This window comes from Anser cygnoides, chromosome 6, assembly GCF_040182565.1.
Source record: "Anser cygnoides isolate HZ-2024a breed goose chromosome 6, Taihu_goose_T2T_genome, whole genome shotgun sequence".
Classification (NCBI taxonomy): Eukaryota; Metazoa; Chordata; class Aves; order Anseriformes; family Anatidae; genus Anser; species Anser cygnoides.
The window spans coordinates 9,873,491-9,890,085 of NC_089878.1; the positions used below are offsets into that span (position 1 = coordinate 9,873,491).

The 16,595-nt window shown below is 42.5% G+C and overlaps 1 protein-coding gene across 4 annotated transcripts in view; it reads left to right on the forward strand.

Annotated features, from left to right (window-relative positions):
* The first annotated feature begins 1,407 nt into the window (after window positions 1-1,407).
* The window catches only part of SPAG16 (sperm associated antigen 16), a 398,441-nt gene continuing 383,253 nt past the window's right edge, over window positions 1,408-16,595 (forward strand). The window contains exons 1-2 of one of the 4 annotated variants that reach the window (XM_048058307.2): window positions 1,408-1,496; window positions 7,738-7,926. Coding sequence is in view for 3 of the 4 variants with exons in the window: in XM_048058308.2 (XP_047914265.2) it covers window positions 14,944-14,986 (43 nt within the window). In the remaining variant the exon portion in view is untranslated. Of the gene's footprint in view, window positions 1,497-7,737; window positions 7,927-14,743; window positions 14,987-16,595 lie in introns of those variants that run through there. The other 3 variants (XM_048058308.2, XM_048058305.2, XM_013178764.3) reach the window with 3 other exon arrangements.

The following is a 16,595-nucleotide window of genomic DNA, read 5'->3' on the forward strand; positions in this document are numbered from 1 at the left end:
TTCACTCTTCGGCACGTTTCTGCGCGCTTTAAAAATATTCACGTTGCCTAATGCCTTAAGGCGTATTAAAACGACGGGGCGAAGCCTTTTTCCGTCAGTTTAATGCCCCGCTTGGCCTTCCTTTGAGGCTTTTTCCCAACAATTTTTCATGCCACCTGATTTTGGCAAGGAGCACGGGAGAAGGGATCATCTCCTCGCTGGGCCACTGAGGCCCTTGGGAGGGCGAGTGGCAGCCCTTCTCCCCCAGGCTGTGCCGATAGCATCATATGCTGTTTTTCCCCGATTGGGATGCCTTTGATATAGCCCTCTGTGCGTTGCAAGAGGATGATTGTGCCTGTTTCCGCATCCCCAAAAATCAGCAGATAAAACACCCCCGGCTCTGTGCCCCCAGCCTGGCTCCCGGCGCACACGCTGCGGGATGGATGCCATCCCCTCCTGCCCGGTTATGTTCTGGGCTTTGCATTCGGGTGGCAGCATTGGCCGCGCAATGGGGATGTGCAGCAGCTCCAGCTGTGCTCGTGGGAGCTCTGCTTCCCAGCCTGGGCTGCGTGGGCTATAGGTGCTGGGCTATAGGTACAGGGGACCGTGTGGCTGTGTGTAGGGGTACGAAGCTGTCCGGTCCACCAGAGCCAACGATTTGCCCCGTTGACATGAGCAGCATTACTTTCTGATGGCTCTGGGATGTTTTATGGCATGAAGCAGCCCCAGGCAGCCCTTGGATGTCCAGTTGGTCTTCACCCAGATGAGTCAGAGCGGGGACAGAAGGAACTGGCCCTCATCCTGTTTTTTTGGGGGGTGCAGGGGGAGATGGGATGGCTGCTGGGAGGAGAGGAGCTAGGGCAGTGGAAGAGAACCAGAAAGGATCCGCTCAGCTGCACAGGAGGCTTTGAAGTAGCGATGGAGCACACTCGCTGGTAAAGGTGAGAAAGGATCATTCATCTGGGAAGATTTCTCCCCTCCCAACGTCTACCACAGCCCCTCTGGTGGCAAGCACATTTTCAGGAAGGTGTCCTTCTGCACGTGGGCCTGGCACTGAGCTGTCCTGCCAGAGCTGCAGAGCCCCGCAGCAGGTGACACTTCTTTTTGACTCTGTATTCACAGAAACCACAACCCTTTGAGCGACCTGAGTCCTCAGGTGGTGCGTGGGGGATGAAAACCGCAGAAAACTGTGAGTTTTCCAATAACTGCACATGATGTTTGGACTAATCATAGCATCCTTCGTTTCTGTGGTAATTACTCTGGCCTCTAACACCATGTACTAACATCAGGGTGTCCTCCTGATGCTTGGTACCTGCTTCTGGTTGCTGCTGATGTGCATAAATGAAAGGCAAGGAGATTGCCTCCTGCTAGGGCAGGGTTGCCGGGATCTCTACTGCTCCTGCCAGCTGAGAGCCAGCCCAGGCAGGTGCTTCCAGTTTGCTGCGGGAAGAGACAGGACTTAAGGCCGCAGTGAGCAGGCTAGGTTTCCTCCTGGAGAGGGGTGGTGGGTAGAGGAGGTAGGTGGTTGCATTTTGGGAGATGTTTTTATTTATCCTCTTGCATTGAGGTTCTGTATTTTTATGTTCTCCCCAAATTATCTTAATAGTTGGGGAAAACTTGCTGGTTAATGAAGCGCTAGTGTTGGTTTTATTGTAGTTAGTGTAGTGGCAGTGCTGCTCGTGTGTGATTTCTAAGGGATGTTCTAAGCATTCTCATTAATGTGATTAAAGAATAAAGAATGGGTTTTGTGAATCAAGACTTGAATTTGTTTTTCTGCAACAGAAAAAAAGAAAGCACTGACTTTAATTTACATTTATCTTTCTAATAGCTCATGATAGGATAGGTAGCTTTTTGGAGAATACTATAATGTGAAACCAGCAAAAAAATGCTTAAAAAACGCTGTATATGCATCTACAGTTCTTCCAAATTTTGGTATCTGAGTTACTTGTTAAGATGACCCTGCTTTATGGCTTTATAAAGCAGGTGTGATGTCTATTTTGTGTTTTCTATAGGTAGTTGAAGCTAAAAATCCAAGGCATTAGTGAGAGCGATGTAGGACACCAGGCAGTGGCTCCCATTCCTTGCTCATATTCACCTTCTGGTTCAGTCCACTTGCAAACTGACAAAAGATATTGTTGCAAATCACTTTCTAGGCTGCATATGTGTTTAATTAGTCTCCAGTCTACATAAGGAACTGCAAGGAGAAAGATAATTACGTAGGCTTCATGCCGTTTTGAGTTCTCACGTTTTGCAATTTCTTTTCCAGTGTTCAATTAAAAGTTAAGGACTTTCTGAGGCTATCCAAGTAGACTGCTATTGATTCTTCACTCTGGAGCAGAAGCCCTTCTTATAGTTTGTCAATTTGTAAAGTTGCTGGTTGGGATAGAAACCAGGTAGCATGACATCCCTGGGGAAATGCCACAGTAAATTCAAGGTGTAAGCTACGAGAAGGCTTTCCTACTTGAGACCCAAGTGTCTGGTAATTTAAAAGGTCCTTTTTATTATCATTTCTTTTTGATATTAAAAAAAATCTTTTTGTTTAATGAAGGGACAGTATGCAGTGGATGGTGTTTTGAAGAAACCTTACTACATGAAGAAGTATGCTGAAAGCTGAGACAGGCAGACTTAAAAAAAACCCTTTTTCTCCTTGTGCTTGGAGAATGCAGTATAAGAATGAGTATCTACAGGCTGCTTGGGAAAAGCATGTCAAGATCCTTTATCAACAACAATTCCAGCAGTTATATTGCTAGGACACTAGTGAAACAGCACTCTGTGTAGCTGTGTGCTAATGTCCCTGACAGGGACCTGGGCTAGACAGGAAATAAGGAGCACTTGGATTGTGTGGTGTATCTGGTGGGGTGTTTGGTCCTGTAGTGGATAAAATCCTGCAAGAAGAAGAGAATGCTATGTGACGTAACATAATGCTTTGGAGAAAAGCATTTTGTTACAGATTTGCTGTTTCCTCTTCATTTGTGGGCAACACATATATGTGTCCTCAGTGCACGTGGTTTATCACTGCCACAGGAGACAAGCTGGCATGGCACCTGAGACGAGAAGGGAAGAAAATCAGAAATGTTTTGCTGTGTGTTCCCTCAATCTTGTTTGATCTGTGGAAATTTGCTCTGCTCTGCCAGGAGGATAAAAGCTTCTATAGGGATCCAACCCAAAGAAAACTCTTGCCCATGGGATCTCTTCCTTTGTTTTAATGCATCTCAGACTCTCCCTCTGATGAAGAAGCAGCTGATATGCCATTAGAGGAACTGACACAGTTGGAATGCAAATACCCTGTGCAGGAGTGAAGATCCTTATGCAGAGAAGACTAGGGAGTACAGGGGATAGTTCAGACAAAGATTATAAATATCCCCATTAAAGTCTCTCATTCTCACTGAGGTAATTACAGAAAAAGCAGGGAACACTTATGGGCAAAGCCAACAGTCTTCATAGGGTATTCCAGCCTCGATAATGGCACGCAGCTTAATGGTGACAAACGGTCCCTTCTGTAAGCCTCCAGGTGTGGAGTCCCTCTGTTCTCCCTAGCAAGTTCTCATGCCTGATCTGCTGGACATGGGCTGCTCTTCATCACAGCAGGGTACAAACTCTGTCTGGAAGAGCCTGGCCCAGCTTTTGCTTAGCCCTTCCTCCCAGCTGGCTTTAGGGAGGCTGTGGTGTAGGGTCCTGCTTTTCCAGGAGGTTCTTCCTACCACCTGGTGGTGGGGGCATAGGCAGGAGGTGGCTGTGAGCTGCTTCCAGCATTGTTTTGTATCTCCATAGCATAGCTCTTCTGGTCCTAATTAGCTGTGACCAGGGGAACCCTAATGGTGATGCAGCACAGGGAAAGAAGTGCAACCATGTGCCTAGAAGGAAGGCTGCTATACAAAAATACTGTAGTAAATCTTTTTTGTTAAATTAACAGACTTACGGCGTGGTGGGTACATGATTAACTGAGATGGCATGGTTAACTGTGGTGAGCAAAGCTGTATCCTAACAACTTGGGGCTCTATAAAACCATTCACGCTCGTACTGCAATATCGTCATACTTAACTCCAATGTCAACTAAGCTGTGAAGCTGAGTTCTAGATTGACATGCTTGCGCAAGAACAAACATTCAGGCTTGAATTCAGGCTTCAAACATTCTGGACCCAGTGCTGGTTTCCAGTTTTTAGCACCAGTCTGACTGGGTTTCCCAGAACTAAGCTTTTGCCCTGTGTGTGCTGGCCCCGCTGTCATACCCAGACGTGGGACCAATGTCTCTGATGCGTTCTTGATAATTAGAATTGTTGCCACCCGTTAATATTAACACCTAGTGGTAGGGTTAATCAAATGTTAATTAAGACATTGTATTCAAAGTGATAATGAAAGAGGCAAAGTGCCTTTGTGTGTCTTAATAGTCATAATACTTGTCATGTATGTTAGACAACTTGGTGTGTGAAATAGAGGTTATTCCTCTGTTCTTCCTGCTTTAAAAACTGCTTAGTTAAGTACAGTTTGTGGGGAAGGATAATATTTTTGATTTGGACTAGCTGATACAATTGGAAAAAATGGGCAAGCTTTTGCTCGTAACAATCCCCCTCCAGGTCTAAGAAGATTTGGGCTAGTGCTGACTTAACTGAGTGTTCTCAGTATGAACAGAGGGGAGGGAAAAGGTTGCGGCTTGTTAGTTTCTCATCATTCAGAGTCACACACTACTTTCTCCTGTATAATTTAACTGCCGAATTTTCAGCTGTTTCTTTTACACAAAGCAAGGTAACCCTTGGGATATTATACAGATGTAAGAAATAAGTTCTCTGTGCTATCTTAATATACTTATAACACAGAGATTCACACACAAATTAGGAGAAAACAGACTTAGCCATGTGTTTATGAAGTATGGCAAATCTCATTTAAAAAACTGGAGAGATGAAAACATTGCTGACACCTTTTACCTTCTTCAGCCTTAGATCTGCTCAGCAAAATCACAATTGCCATTTGTTACCGTTTTTATAAACTTTGTGAAAATCTACGTGCCCAGGGGCTGTTGAAAAGAAAATAACGTGTAGCTTCCAAAAAGCCAGTGATCTAGCTCGTGGTGAGAGCCCGTGAACAATGGATATGATGGGTTCATTTTGCTAGATCCAGTCCAGATCCATCTTAAGTTGATGGGAAAACCTCATCTGACTTTGCTGAGGGTTGGGCCAATGTGTTGCTCTTTGCCTTGAGCAATAAGTAAAATGCCTGGGTGATGTCTGCATGCACTAAGATTATTAAATAGTTTATGTCTGTAGTCAACATATCTCATTAGGTTCAGTAGGTGCTTGTTAGACGCAGTCTTGGGTTGGAAAAATGGACCAGGAAGGTGATTATTTCTTTGAGAATTACTCACTGGGGAATCTTTGGCTTGTAAATGAGATAAATGTCTCTGACACATGACCTGACCACATGCCAGTCTGAGTAACTGCCAGCTCACTGCAGAATCACCAGACGTGGGCCAAGGGGGGGGTGAAGACTTGGTGAGGTGCTCTGAAAAAGCTGTTGTCTTAGAAGTGACCCAGCAGATGGGACACAAGGGTCTGACACCACGTGAAGCCCACCAGGACAGTGTGACACAGACATACTTTGCATTGTACTGGATGCACATGCTCCCCCTCCAAATGGGAGACTTGGCAGGAAAAAAGGGCTGGTGAAAAGGGAAAGAGGGGTTCCTGGTAGTGCCCAGTTCCTACAGCTTGGCTGTCCTGTCCACCAAGTGCATCCCTGAGCAACTGTGACCAATTCCCTTTTCCCTCAGTGCTTTGGCTCCCTGAGGAACCGCAGCACCATTAGCTGGCATCCTCTTCTATTCCCCAGAGCAAACCAGGAGATGTCATTGCAAAAACTTGTTGGCAGAACAGCTCGATTTTTTTTAATTTATTTTTTTTTTTACAATGAAGATCTCCTTTCCTGCAGATGAACAAGAAAGTGGCTGTTTACAGAGGATATCCTTGGGCTGAATTAGCAGATGATGGCTAATCTGCAGCCTACTGCTGCCCAGGGATGATTTGAAGATCTGGCGTGGATATGGGATGTGAGAGGGCTTATGAGGTGTGATGGGACCCTGCAATTCATGGGAATGAAACATACTGCTTGCATGCAGGGTATGGGGAGTAGCTGCATTAGGTTTTTGCAACCACAGTGCATGCCTGTGTGTGTCTGAGTTGCTCCCAAGTTCAGAGCAGCTGGTCAGCAAGTTTAGGACAGTCAGATGTGATGTTAGGGGATACCGAAACACTTCCCTGGGCAGCTGTGCTTTTCCTTGTGCACTCCAGTTTGCCTCATGGTAACTAAGACTAACATCGTGCATCATTTTGAGTGGTATGGCATGTATTCTGCTTTCCCATTCCACCACACCTGTGTTTGGGACTTGTGCAAAAATATCTTTACATACGTACATGCATCGTGCATTTTGGTTCCTGTATTTTGTCTGAGTGCAGCTGCTTGTTGCCTGTTACCCATGGGCAAGATGGCCAACAAATCACTTTTTCCTGTAATACACCATGATGGAAAGCAATGTCATGGCTTTCTGGAACTAAAAACAACACTCTTGGAAGAAATACAAGTAATCCTGTCCGGAAATTAATTTTCCAAGTTTACTTAAAATATTACCAATAAACAGGATGTGTATATACTGTGATTTTTTTTACTGATTGCAAGTAAATGCTAGATGATAAATGTGGATTTTCTCAACCTTTCTCACTGTGACTGTTTCCATATGCTGTGTTTCAATTAAGCATTTGCATGGTTTCCATGGCACAGCTTTAATGCTGATAATCTCTGAAAAGTTTACTCAAAATTTGCTTATGCTTAGGATTTCTCACTGCATGAGCAACTTAAACAGTCAAATTGGTGTTTAATCATGTTTCTGTACAGTGCATCTTTTGAGGTGACTCTATCAAATTAGGCTTTTACTAAAAGGTGATGATGATTCTCCAGAAGCAGACATGAGGAGGTTCTTAACTAGTCAGTAAGAGGAGTTTAATTGTTTGTGTATGTGGTTGGCCAGGTAGGAGATAAAAATTCAATAATGGACTTGAGGCTTTCTCATCTGCCTAGCTTTATTCAGCCTCTTGCCCTGAAGGAACAAAAATAGAGGTTTATGTTCTCCCATGTTAAAACCCAGAGGGAAGCAAATTGGTCAGTGACTCTTCCTAGGGCAGAGCTCCCGTATCCTGTGGGCACAGAGGAAGATGCAAAAGCCTGGTGGTGACTTGGATCCCAATGGAAGACACTTCCAGCAGGATCAGTCCCCATCGTCACACCAGCTGTGCTGTGCAAGTGGCCCAAACCTGTGGTTTTGTTTATAATCCCATCCTTCTCCATTCGTCTCCAACCTAAGGACTCTGTTCAGGCCTCATCCTGCCAAGAAGTGCCCTGGAGCACGTGGGTGGGCACCTTGCTTGCAGGGCCAGGATTGCTTCCTGTGCACTAGGTATGTATTCCTTTGACAACTTCAGCTCACTGAGAACCAGCTTCATGTGTAGAGACATTTTTTGTCCACAAAGTTGTGTTCCTTAAAGCAAGCAATCTTCTCTTTGCCAAGAGTGGAACTTACAACTGTGGTCACTTGTCATATGTTCAAAAATGATTTGTAGGCCCTAGCTTGTGAAAACCACAATATTTCCTTCTGCTTTAAAAAAAAAATATATATAAAGTGTAGAGTGAAAATTTCACATCTATGATGGAAGTGTCAAAAGGGATATGTATAGTCTATTCAGCCAACTTCCAGTTTTCTATATTTTGTTTCAGATTTTCCCCCATCATATGGAATGGACTATAAGGAACTACAGCAATGTGGGTTTTCAATTATGACTCTGCTCCTGGGACAGGGCAATACTGCCCTGAACAATCATCTCTGAAGAGGACCATCTCTTTTCAAGAGTGACCAACTCTACAAATTGCAGCAAAGGGAGCTGTGGATCTTCTGTAACAGCGAAGGTGGGTAGACGTGGTCACACTGGCCTGTGAATAAACTTCTATTGCAATGCAGTAATAGACATTCTTGTTGGAAACTTATTAGAGGTAAATTTAGTTGAGTGCATTCTGATTCTTATCTTCTGAACCAGCTGTATATTTTGAAGAGTCAGAGAAGTGCCATTATGGTGAGGTATTTGTTCAAAATCTTTCTCAATTTAAAGAGAGATCTTATAGTCCTTAAATAGCTATATCATCTTTCCTTCTAGTGTAAAAAAAAAAAAAAAGCCTACTGTTAAAAGTAAGGCTACGTTTTTCTGTATTCCTGACCAGTGGCAAAGAATCAGCAGCCCTCAGAACAGCCTTGTAAATACGTGTTTTGGACAGGTGCCTCAGGATGGTAGTTTAGTAATCAACACAGAGCAAGGAGCTGTCTCATCTGGTCAAAAAACAGCACTAAAGAGTACTATCTGAAATGACATCCTCCTTGAGGACTTGGGTACCTCATCCCAGACTGCAGGGAGTGGACAGTATAGTGGGGGCTCATAGAGTAAGCTGCTTCTGGGCACTGCAATTCCTCTTCTCAGGGCACAAAGTTGCAAAGTGAGTTTGAAGGTGTCATTAGTGAAAGCCTAGAGAATTTTCCTCTTGGTTTCAGGTGCCTGAAACCTACTAGGACTATCTTCATGCTACATGGGGGATTTGGCTCTAACTTACAGGGATATATTTGTAAAATAGGAGAAAGCATGAATTATATTAAGCAGAGTTTATATTAACTTAAGCTTCCAGTATGTGAGCTAGCACACTTTAAACCAGTTTGGATACCTCCAAATGCAATGCAGGGTGCCTGAGATCGAGCTGTTCAAGATAAGCTGAATTAGAACACTTACTCATACCAAAGCAAGCAAATGGCTTGATAACGAAAGCTATGGCTGTGCTGAAAACAACACGAAGGTAAAAGCCAAGAACTTAAACATAGCATTTTCAGGTTGCAATTTCGTGATGCTTTAGTATTTAAAAGAAATACTACAAAAACCACGAAGCAAAGATTTGACATTTAAGTATAGGGTGTCAATATTTTACTGTCTTCCATCAAAGATATGAAAATGAAAACCACAAAATACTTCATCTACATCGTAAGTTGTAATGTGTTGTACATAAGACTTTAAAAAAAACAAAAAACAAACAACAACACTATTTTGGATAGAGGATGATATAGGACTTTTAGCAACAATTCCATAAAAGTATCTGTTAATATAGGAAGCAAATGAGGTAGACATAGTGACTATAGTCACCATTATATGAATATACGGAAGCATACATACACTGCTGCTCTCAGCTGAGTTAAGACAGATTAGAGGTTGATGATTTGACTTCTAATTATTTATATCTTCACATCCTGTATGTGAGAAAATTGCACTGCACTAAGAACAAACAAAACAGTACAGGGGAAATGAAAATTTTCTGAAAACAGCTGAAAAAAACTGAAAACAGCCTCAATCAGTACAACTGGCTTTAAGCAGCTCCTGAAGGCTTGGCTAAATTCTCTGGTAGCAAATGTTGCTTTTGGCTATAATGCACCTGCTAGTCATTGCCCGTCTTACATCAAATTTGGTGACCTTTCTCTGACCAATTATAATTTCCTGGCTGTTTTCTTGGAATAGGAATACACAGTATCTTCTTGGTGTACCTCTGAAAAGGTAATGCATTGAGGAAACAAACACCCAAAGATTGTCAAACATAAAAACATAAATGGAAGAGGTCAGACTTCCAAGGAGGTTGGTCAGAATGGGGAAAATCCAAGCAAAAAGGAAGCCGTGAGTCCAAGTAAGGAAAGCAGTGGGGTGAAAGGAAGTCAAGTCTTCTGTGCTGAGCTGATTAGGATACAGCTGAGGATTGGGGCAGGGGAAAATCTGAAACCATTTTGTTGAAGCACCCTGCAGTTTTTTTCAAAAAAATGTTTTTACTAGATATATTCATTGCTGTCTATTTTTAAGCTGACAGACGGAAAACTTAGCCGTGTTGGGTCTTAATGTGTGCATACTTTCTTACTGGGGAAAAAAAAAAAGCAAATTAAGCATGTAAAGAAAGGAAGCAGGAAACGAGCCAAAGTGATTCTGGCATGTGCTACTCAGTATGAGACTGAGACTTGTGAAGGGAAAATGTATTACCTGGGTAACAAGGAGTAGATTATTTGGAAGCATGGTAAAACTAAGTAATCATTTCTGTTAGCTTTTCTGTTGCTTGTCCTCTAGTTTATTCATTTTCTAACAAGATGATGTCTCTATTATTAAGTACAGACTAGGACACCGTTGCTTGTTTTCTGTGCTTTTGTGTTAAGGATGGTGGTTTTCAGTCTTACAACTGTCACGTGTAGTTAAATGTTTCTTTAGGTTGTTGTAGGATTAGATTAGCTGCTTTGTGGTCCAAGTTACCCAAACTTGAAAAGCATGCCAACTAAACGTAGTTTCAAAGAGCAGAAGAAAATATGATAAGGAAAGCCTCTAATTATGGGGAACAGATGATCATTAGTTCCTATAAGCTGGATAAATAACTCTGTGCTCATAAAACTAGAGTTTAGAGAGAACACGGGTCACTTACATTTCTAAAATAAAGAGACTGTCAACTCCTGTGTCTCTTAGTACAGTTTATTCTTGTCTGTGATACAGAAATATCCCCAATTCAGTACATGGAGAGCCAAAATGTACCATCTGTCCAATGCTCCTGAGAATTTTCAAAGGGAACAACCACAGAAAATGTGGAGGCAGTAGACCTTGGAAACAGCAGCATCAGCACAGATAGAATAACTTTTATTATACATTAGTGTGCGGGCTAGACTGTATATGTTATATTTGCACTGTCTGCACTAGAAAACCCGCACTTTGCAGTACTGTGTCATGTAAAACCTGTGCTGTGATCACGCTACCTATGTCACTCTACTGTTGACAGAATGCCTGGCTGTTCATTCCCAAACTTCTGTGCGGGTGGAGTCAAACATCTTCATACTTCCGTTTGCACTCATATTGTTTTCTGAGCGGAGGATTGTCTTGCACGCTTGCACATAAAAAAAGCTGTGTGAAATTGAAACCAGACCGAACTCAAGAAATTCAAAGAAAAATAGCTTTTGGATCAGATGATTGAATAGTATGACTAGTATTCCAGCCAATGTTAATTATGATTTTAATGAAATGCTTAGAAGAATACTGGCAGAACTGCTGATGCATTTGGAAACGTGAGTTCTCATTTTTGACTTCAAATCAAACCCTTCTCTCCTATGAGGATCCTAGACCTAATCTCTAGAGATATCTGTAAATGTAGTAGAAGCTTAAACATTGAATATTCTTCTGTAGAGACAAAATAGTACTACATTTAAGAACTTCAGCTTAACTCTGACTGCTAAATCTCTTGCATCTTAGTTCTGCTCTTCCTGACATTCAAAAACCAACAAACAAAATAACCTAAACCCACCTCTTTTCCTTCTGGATTAGTTTTCATCTGCTGTAAATTATGAGGATATGAGTCACCAGCAAAGGGGGTAGGAAAGAGGCAGTAATGCACAGCAGGAAGTACAATAGGAAATTTGTGTTGTTATAGAATCATTTATTGCAAATTCGTCTCCAGTTTTTAAATCACCCCTTTCCGTTGCATTTAAGGTCACAATGGCCCCCTTAGCTTTGCTGATTTGACATTCAGAAATATGAAGACCTGAGGCTACAGCTACTAGACTGCACTGCATTTTCCAGGTGCACTGTACTTCAACAAATTCAATCTAAGTATTTAAGTATTATTTTTGAGACTTTTTTGTGCTAATCAGATACTCTAATTTTTCTCTATTAAACTGAACATACATCATATACATACATACATCACTTCAAGGAAAAAAAGCCCTACTCCTTGGATTTTTGGAAAACTGAACTTTCACAGCATGACAAAAGCAATGATGCTTTCTGAGAAACTTTTATTGCATGCAATATTCACACCCTTTTGAAACTTCTATGGTTAACTTCTTAGACACTTTCAGGGGACCTCTGTAAAATAAATACATGCAGAAAATAAGGATGTGTACCTTTCTATTCCATCCCCTACCTGCAATACTCCATGTGGGTGTAATGTCATTGGCTAAAGGAAATTCCCTTCTTATAAGCCATTTTTGTTTCAGAATCATTGTTAAGTATCCTTGATGTGATTCTTAAGATAATTGCTAGCCAAATTCTCAGTGTTGTTGTTGTACAAGCAGCTGCCAGATGGCAATACAGAGAAAATACATCTAATGTCATTTGCCTAACTGGAAGCCAGACGGCACAGCAGAAGTTGGAACAAGGTGTTTACCAACTCATTCCAGCTTCCAGCTGTGGTCCCATGCTGCCTCATGGCCTCTTTGCTGTCACTGTCACATCCGTATAATGTTCCAGGCCGTGCTGTGCTCGTTCAGAAAGGTGAATTGATTGCACTCTGTTGTCCTCTCTCCCCAAAAGCTGTACTGTAGAGCAATCTGCGTGTGGAAGTCAGTGGGTCAGGTAATTCTTTGATGACTTGTCTGTTGTGATGAAGCATGCCAACTGAACTTTTGGATGTTTTCCTGCAAGGGCCTGAAAGTCAGTGGAAGTAGCTTGGACAGATGTTGTTGTTTTGTAACTCAGCTTGTCAGAACTGTAGTCAGCTTGCTTGTCGGATTCCGTAGGAGGGGATATCTTGCTCTGAGTGAGAGCAGTGTCTCGCGCTCCTTCAGGCAGCGGAAGAATATCTAGCCCTTTGGGCTTGGCAGCAAATGTAATATTTCTGGAGCTTTCCAGGTTACCCATGATCAATCTCTTCAAATAATGTAACTTGTCTGGCTGATACAGCTACGGTGTGTAGTCTTGGCTGCGTGAGGAAAGTAAGCAGTCTGTCTAATGAAATGCTCAAGCGACAGCAGATGCTGCTTCCATGTCTTTCTCATGAGAAGTTATGGGACACAGTAACGACATTGGTTAGTGCTATTTGGGAGAAGATAATCATTTATAACTCAGATGGTTACAGGGCTATAAAGCTGGGTGAATCAGGTGTCTGAATGCAGAGCACAACTTCTATGAAGAACTCTGTCATTACTAAAAGCCTCCTGCAAGTTTCCGTTATACTTGGAAAGCAGTCAAGTGGTTATTTATTCTCCCTATCAAAAACTTGCTCTTCTAGTTGTAATTTATGTTGATTCAATTCTTGATGGTTGGTTATGTTTATATCTTAGCTTAGCCTTTCTTAGCAAATCTCTTCCAACTGTACTTTGATCAAGCTGCTTAATTGTTCCTTTAATAATCCAAGAGGACTGAGATCCTTTTGGCCTTCACTATTAATTGTTTTCCAGCCTTAATCTTTTCTTGAAGTACTACCCTGAGCCCCTTTTAAGTTTTTACCAGTTGATTTGAATTGGGAATACTATAAATTTACATATTTTAGTGAGATAGACAAGTCTAGTGAAAAATTTGTAGGGAGAAGTTAGGACTGCAGAGGGTGATGAAACTAAGGAGTAAAGAAGGAAACTGCCTGGCACTTTATTCAGCTCTGTCAGGCTAAGAGCACACCTGCTGCTGAGAGCAGAGTGGTATTAGCTTATGTTATTAATCAGCTGTGCTTCCCTGTATGACACAAGTACAGCCACAATTTGTGACGTGTGCTGCAATCGGCATCTTCCCTAACTATGAGGCCTTCATTCAAATCCTTTTGAATGATTATTACTTTTTTAATTCCACAGTTTTGGAAATATCAACTCGAAGGTGTTGCTCTTTATGAGGCCACTTCTACTTATTCTTTGCTTTTCTTTGAGATAGTTTGCTACAGTTTAGGACTACTGTTTTGGTTTGGATCCATGAAAAATGTAGTTTTGGTCGCAGCAGCTTCCCCTGTAGTGTAAAACCCACCACTTGAATCTCCATCTCTTGAGCCCAGATGAGTTCAAACCCTGGTAGGTACCAAACTCCCCAGTGGAGAAGCAGCCAACAAGAATTTATGAAGGGATACAACAGGCCACATTACCTTAGGTGGTGCTGTGACAATATTGTGCCAAAACATGGCTCTTTTATTACAGTTGGGAGAGTATGACAGTGTTCAAGTAACTCATCACTTCTCATGGATGTCTGTCTACAATGGGAGAAGAAAGGCAATCCTGTGTGATCATCTCTGGAAAAAGAATGCCAAATTAATAGTTTCACAGGTTATATGCCATCTTCCAGGATCATGTATATATATTTTCTGGCTAAAGATTAGATTGAACAACAAAATTCAATTTTATTCATTTCCATCTTCTCTGATCTTCAGGCTGTGTTTCATTTTTAACTGTTTAGAGCTTGCAAGTAATACCAGTACCTTTCCTTTCAGACCAACTATTGGCACTTTTATTTTCGGTTACTGTGCATGAATTCAAGCACTGGATTCCTGTTGTGTGTAATTCACAGCAGCTTAAGGGGAATTTAGGAGTGGGACAGACAAACCAATTTTAAAATTAGAGAAGGCAACAGAATACTTCTCCAACTCCTACAACCTCACCTCAAACAACTGAAAACCCTAACAGGTAATCTTAAATATATGTAGGGTAGGGTATGCTTCTTTTCCAAGCTTTTGCCAGGGAAAGCTCCTGTGTGCGCTCTCAGTTAAACGGGAGCACACTGCAAAGACTTTATTTAAGCAACCGGTCCCACAGAGCTGAGCTCAGGTGCACTGTGACCCTCCAAACACCTACGGCAGTGACAAATGTTTCCCACGAGGAAGAAATTAGTCCTTCTTTTGGGAGACTGAAGCAGGTTTTTCTCCCAATTAAGGAAAAAGAGCATTTCCTAGACAGGCCCATCACGAGGTTTCCCGCCCTTGCGCGGGTCTCCTCAGCAGCCCGTCGCAGAGGGGTGCGCGGGAAGCCTGGCCTCGCCCTAAAATCCTCGGTGGGCACAGGGTGCCAGAAAGCCTCAGGACCACTAAGTTACCCCAAAATGACTGAAACCGCCTCTCCGCCCCGGCTTGCGGCGCCTCTCGCGAGAAGGGAAGCGCTCGCCGCCCTGGCAACGGTCAGCGGCCATGGAGGAGTCGGCGAGCTCTGAGGCGTCCTTCTGCCTGCAGAGTATCCTTCTTCCTTCCCCCTCCTTTTGGGAGGGCTCCCCTCATGGCCCCCGGTGGGGGTGAGGATGCCCCGGGGTCCCCGCGGTCCCCTCAGCGCCCCTGCTGCGGTAGTGGGGCTGGGGGCGGCTCGGGCAGGGCGCGGGGACCGGCTCGCGGCGTGCCGAGATCTTTCACCGAGTGTCGTGGAAAAAAAAAATAAATATAACAAAGCAAAACTAGCAAAACCACCACGTTTTATGGGGTGTTGCCTCTGGAGGATGTAAAGGGTTAATGTAAAGGGGTGTTTGTTTGCTTACAGGGACAGGAGGGTCTGTCTCGCTTTACCAAGATGTTTGTTTTCAGTGGTGGTGTTAAAAATCCCTGACAGGGTTTCTTTACTGGAACTCTATCTCCCCGCGTTAGGACAGGCTAAAAACGAGTTAAAGTTCTGAAATTAAATCCTCTCCTGGGTTTGTTGATGAGTAAACACAAAATATCCTCGAAGAGCTTGTAAGGAGGACTCCTAGCCCCACCATGCTGCTGTAGGAGGTGCTGGAAATGGCTGCCCCATGGTACCCGCCCAGGTATCCACAGGGGGTTTTTTAATGCTGTATGATCAAGTTAAAAGCTTACAACACAGTAAACCAGAAATAATTCTATTTTCTGAGGCTCTTAAAGAAAAAAGCAACACTTTGAGTTCTTCTCAGGATCAAGTTGTGGCACGTTAGGTGTTGGTAGTTTTTAAATGTAAATTTTAGTCAGGTCACCCAAATTTTAGTTTTGTTGCTAGGTCAGCATGGGTCTGTTGTGGTTGTCTTAGGTGTGAGCTGCCAAATGAAGAAGATTTTGCCAGATTTGGTTTAGAGGCTAAATGAGCACTGCTTAAAAGTTAGCCAGGTACTACCAGTACTTAGTTTTCTTGCCTTACTGGAATTAAGATGAAAGCCAATTTAAAAAAAAAAAAAAAAGGCAATAAATTAAGTGGAAGATTGGCCTTTGTGAGCTTGTGCCTCAGTTTCTAACTTCCTGAAAATGCACGCCTGTTTTCAGGCTGTGTGGTATGCTGAGAAAAAGCCGTGCATTGTATGAGTGTTTAACAAAACACAGCATTTGCTAGGAAAACACAAGTTTTAAAACTTAATGTTTCTGCTTTATTGTGCACTTGGATATGGTTTTTGAAAATGGGATTTTTAACTTAAGATTTTAGTCTTATGTGCACAGCATTTGTAATGACATGTTAGCTTAAGTCTATAACAGATCACGGGGATAGCCAGGTTGATAGAAAATTCAGGAAGAAAATGAAATTTGCAAGTGTTTTACTTGTCAAGGGTGTGCTGCCGATAGATTCAGTGTTTCTATCTGTATTGGAAGGTTTGGTAAACATGGATAAAAAGAGATGATCAAGATGGACGTGAGGGGGAAGAATCGTTTCTAGCCCATACAAAACATAGCTTTAGAAAAATAGTCTCTGATCAAATAAGAAAACAAGGTGTGGAAAAATTGCTGGGTATGGTGTTCTATTTAAATGTACCTTATTTAAGCAAACCTTCAGTTGATAAATACTGTACTGTGAAGTAACGAAGAGGCTTAGGGATTCCAGAGGAGCAAGCAGATTATTTAGTTAGTACGTA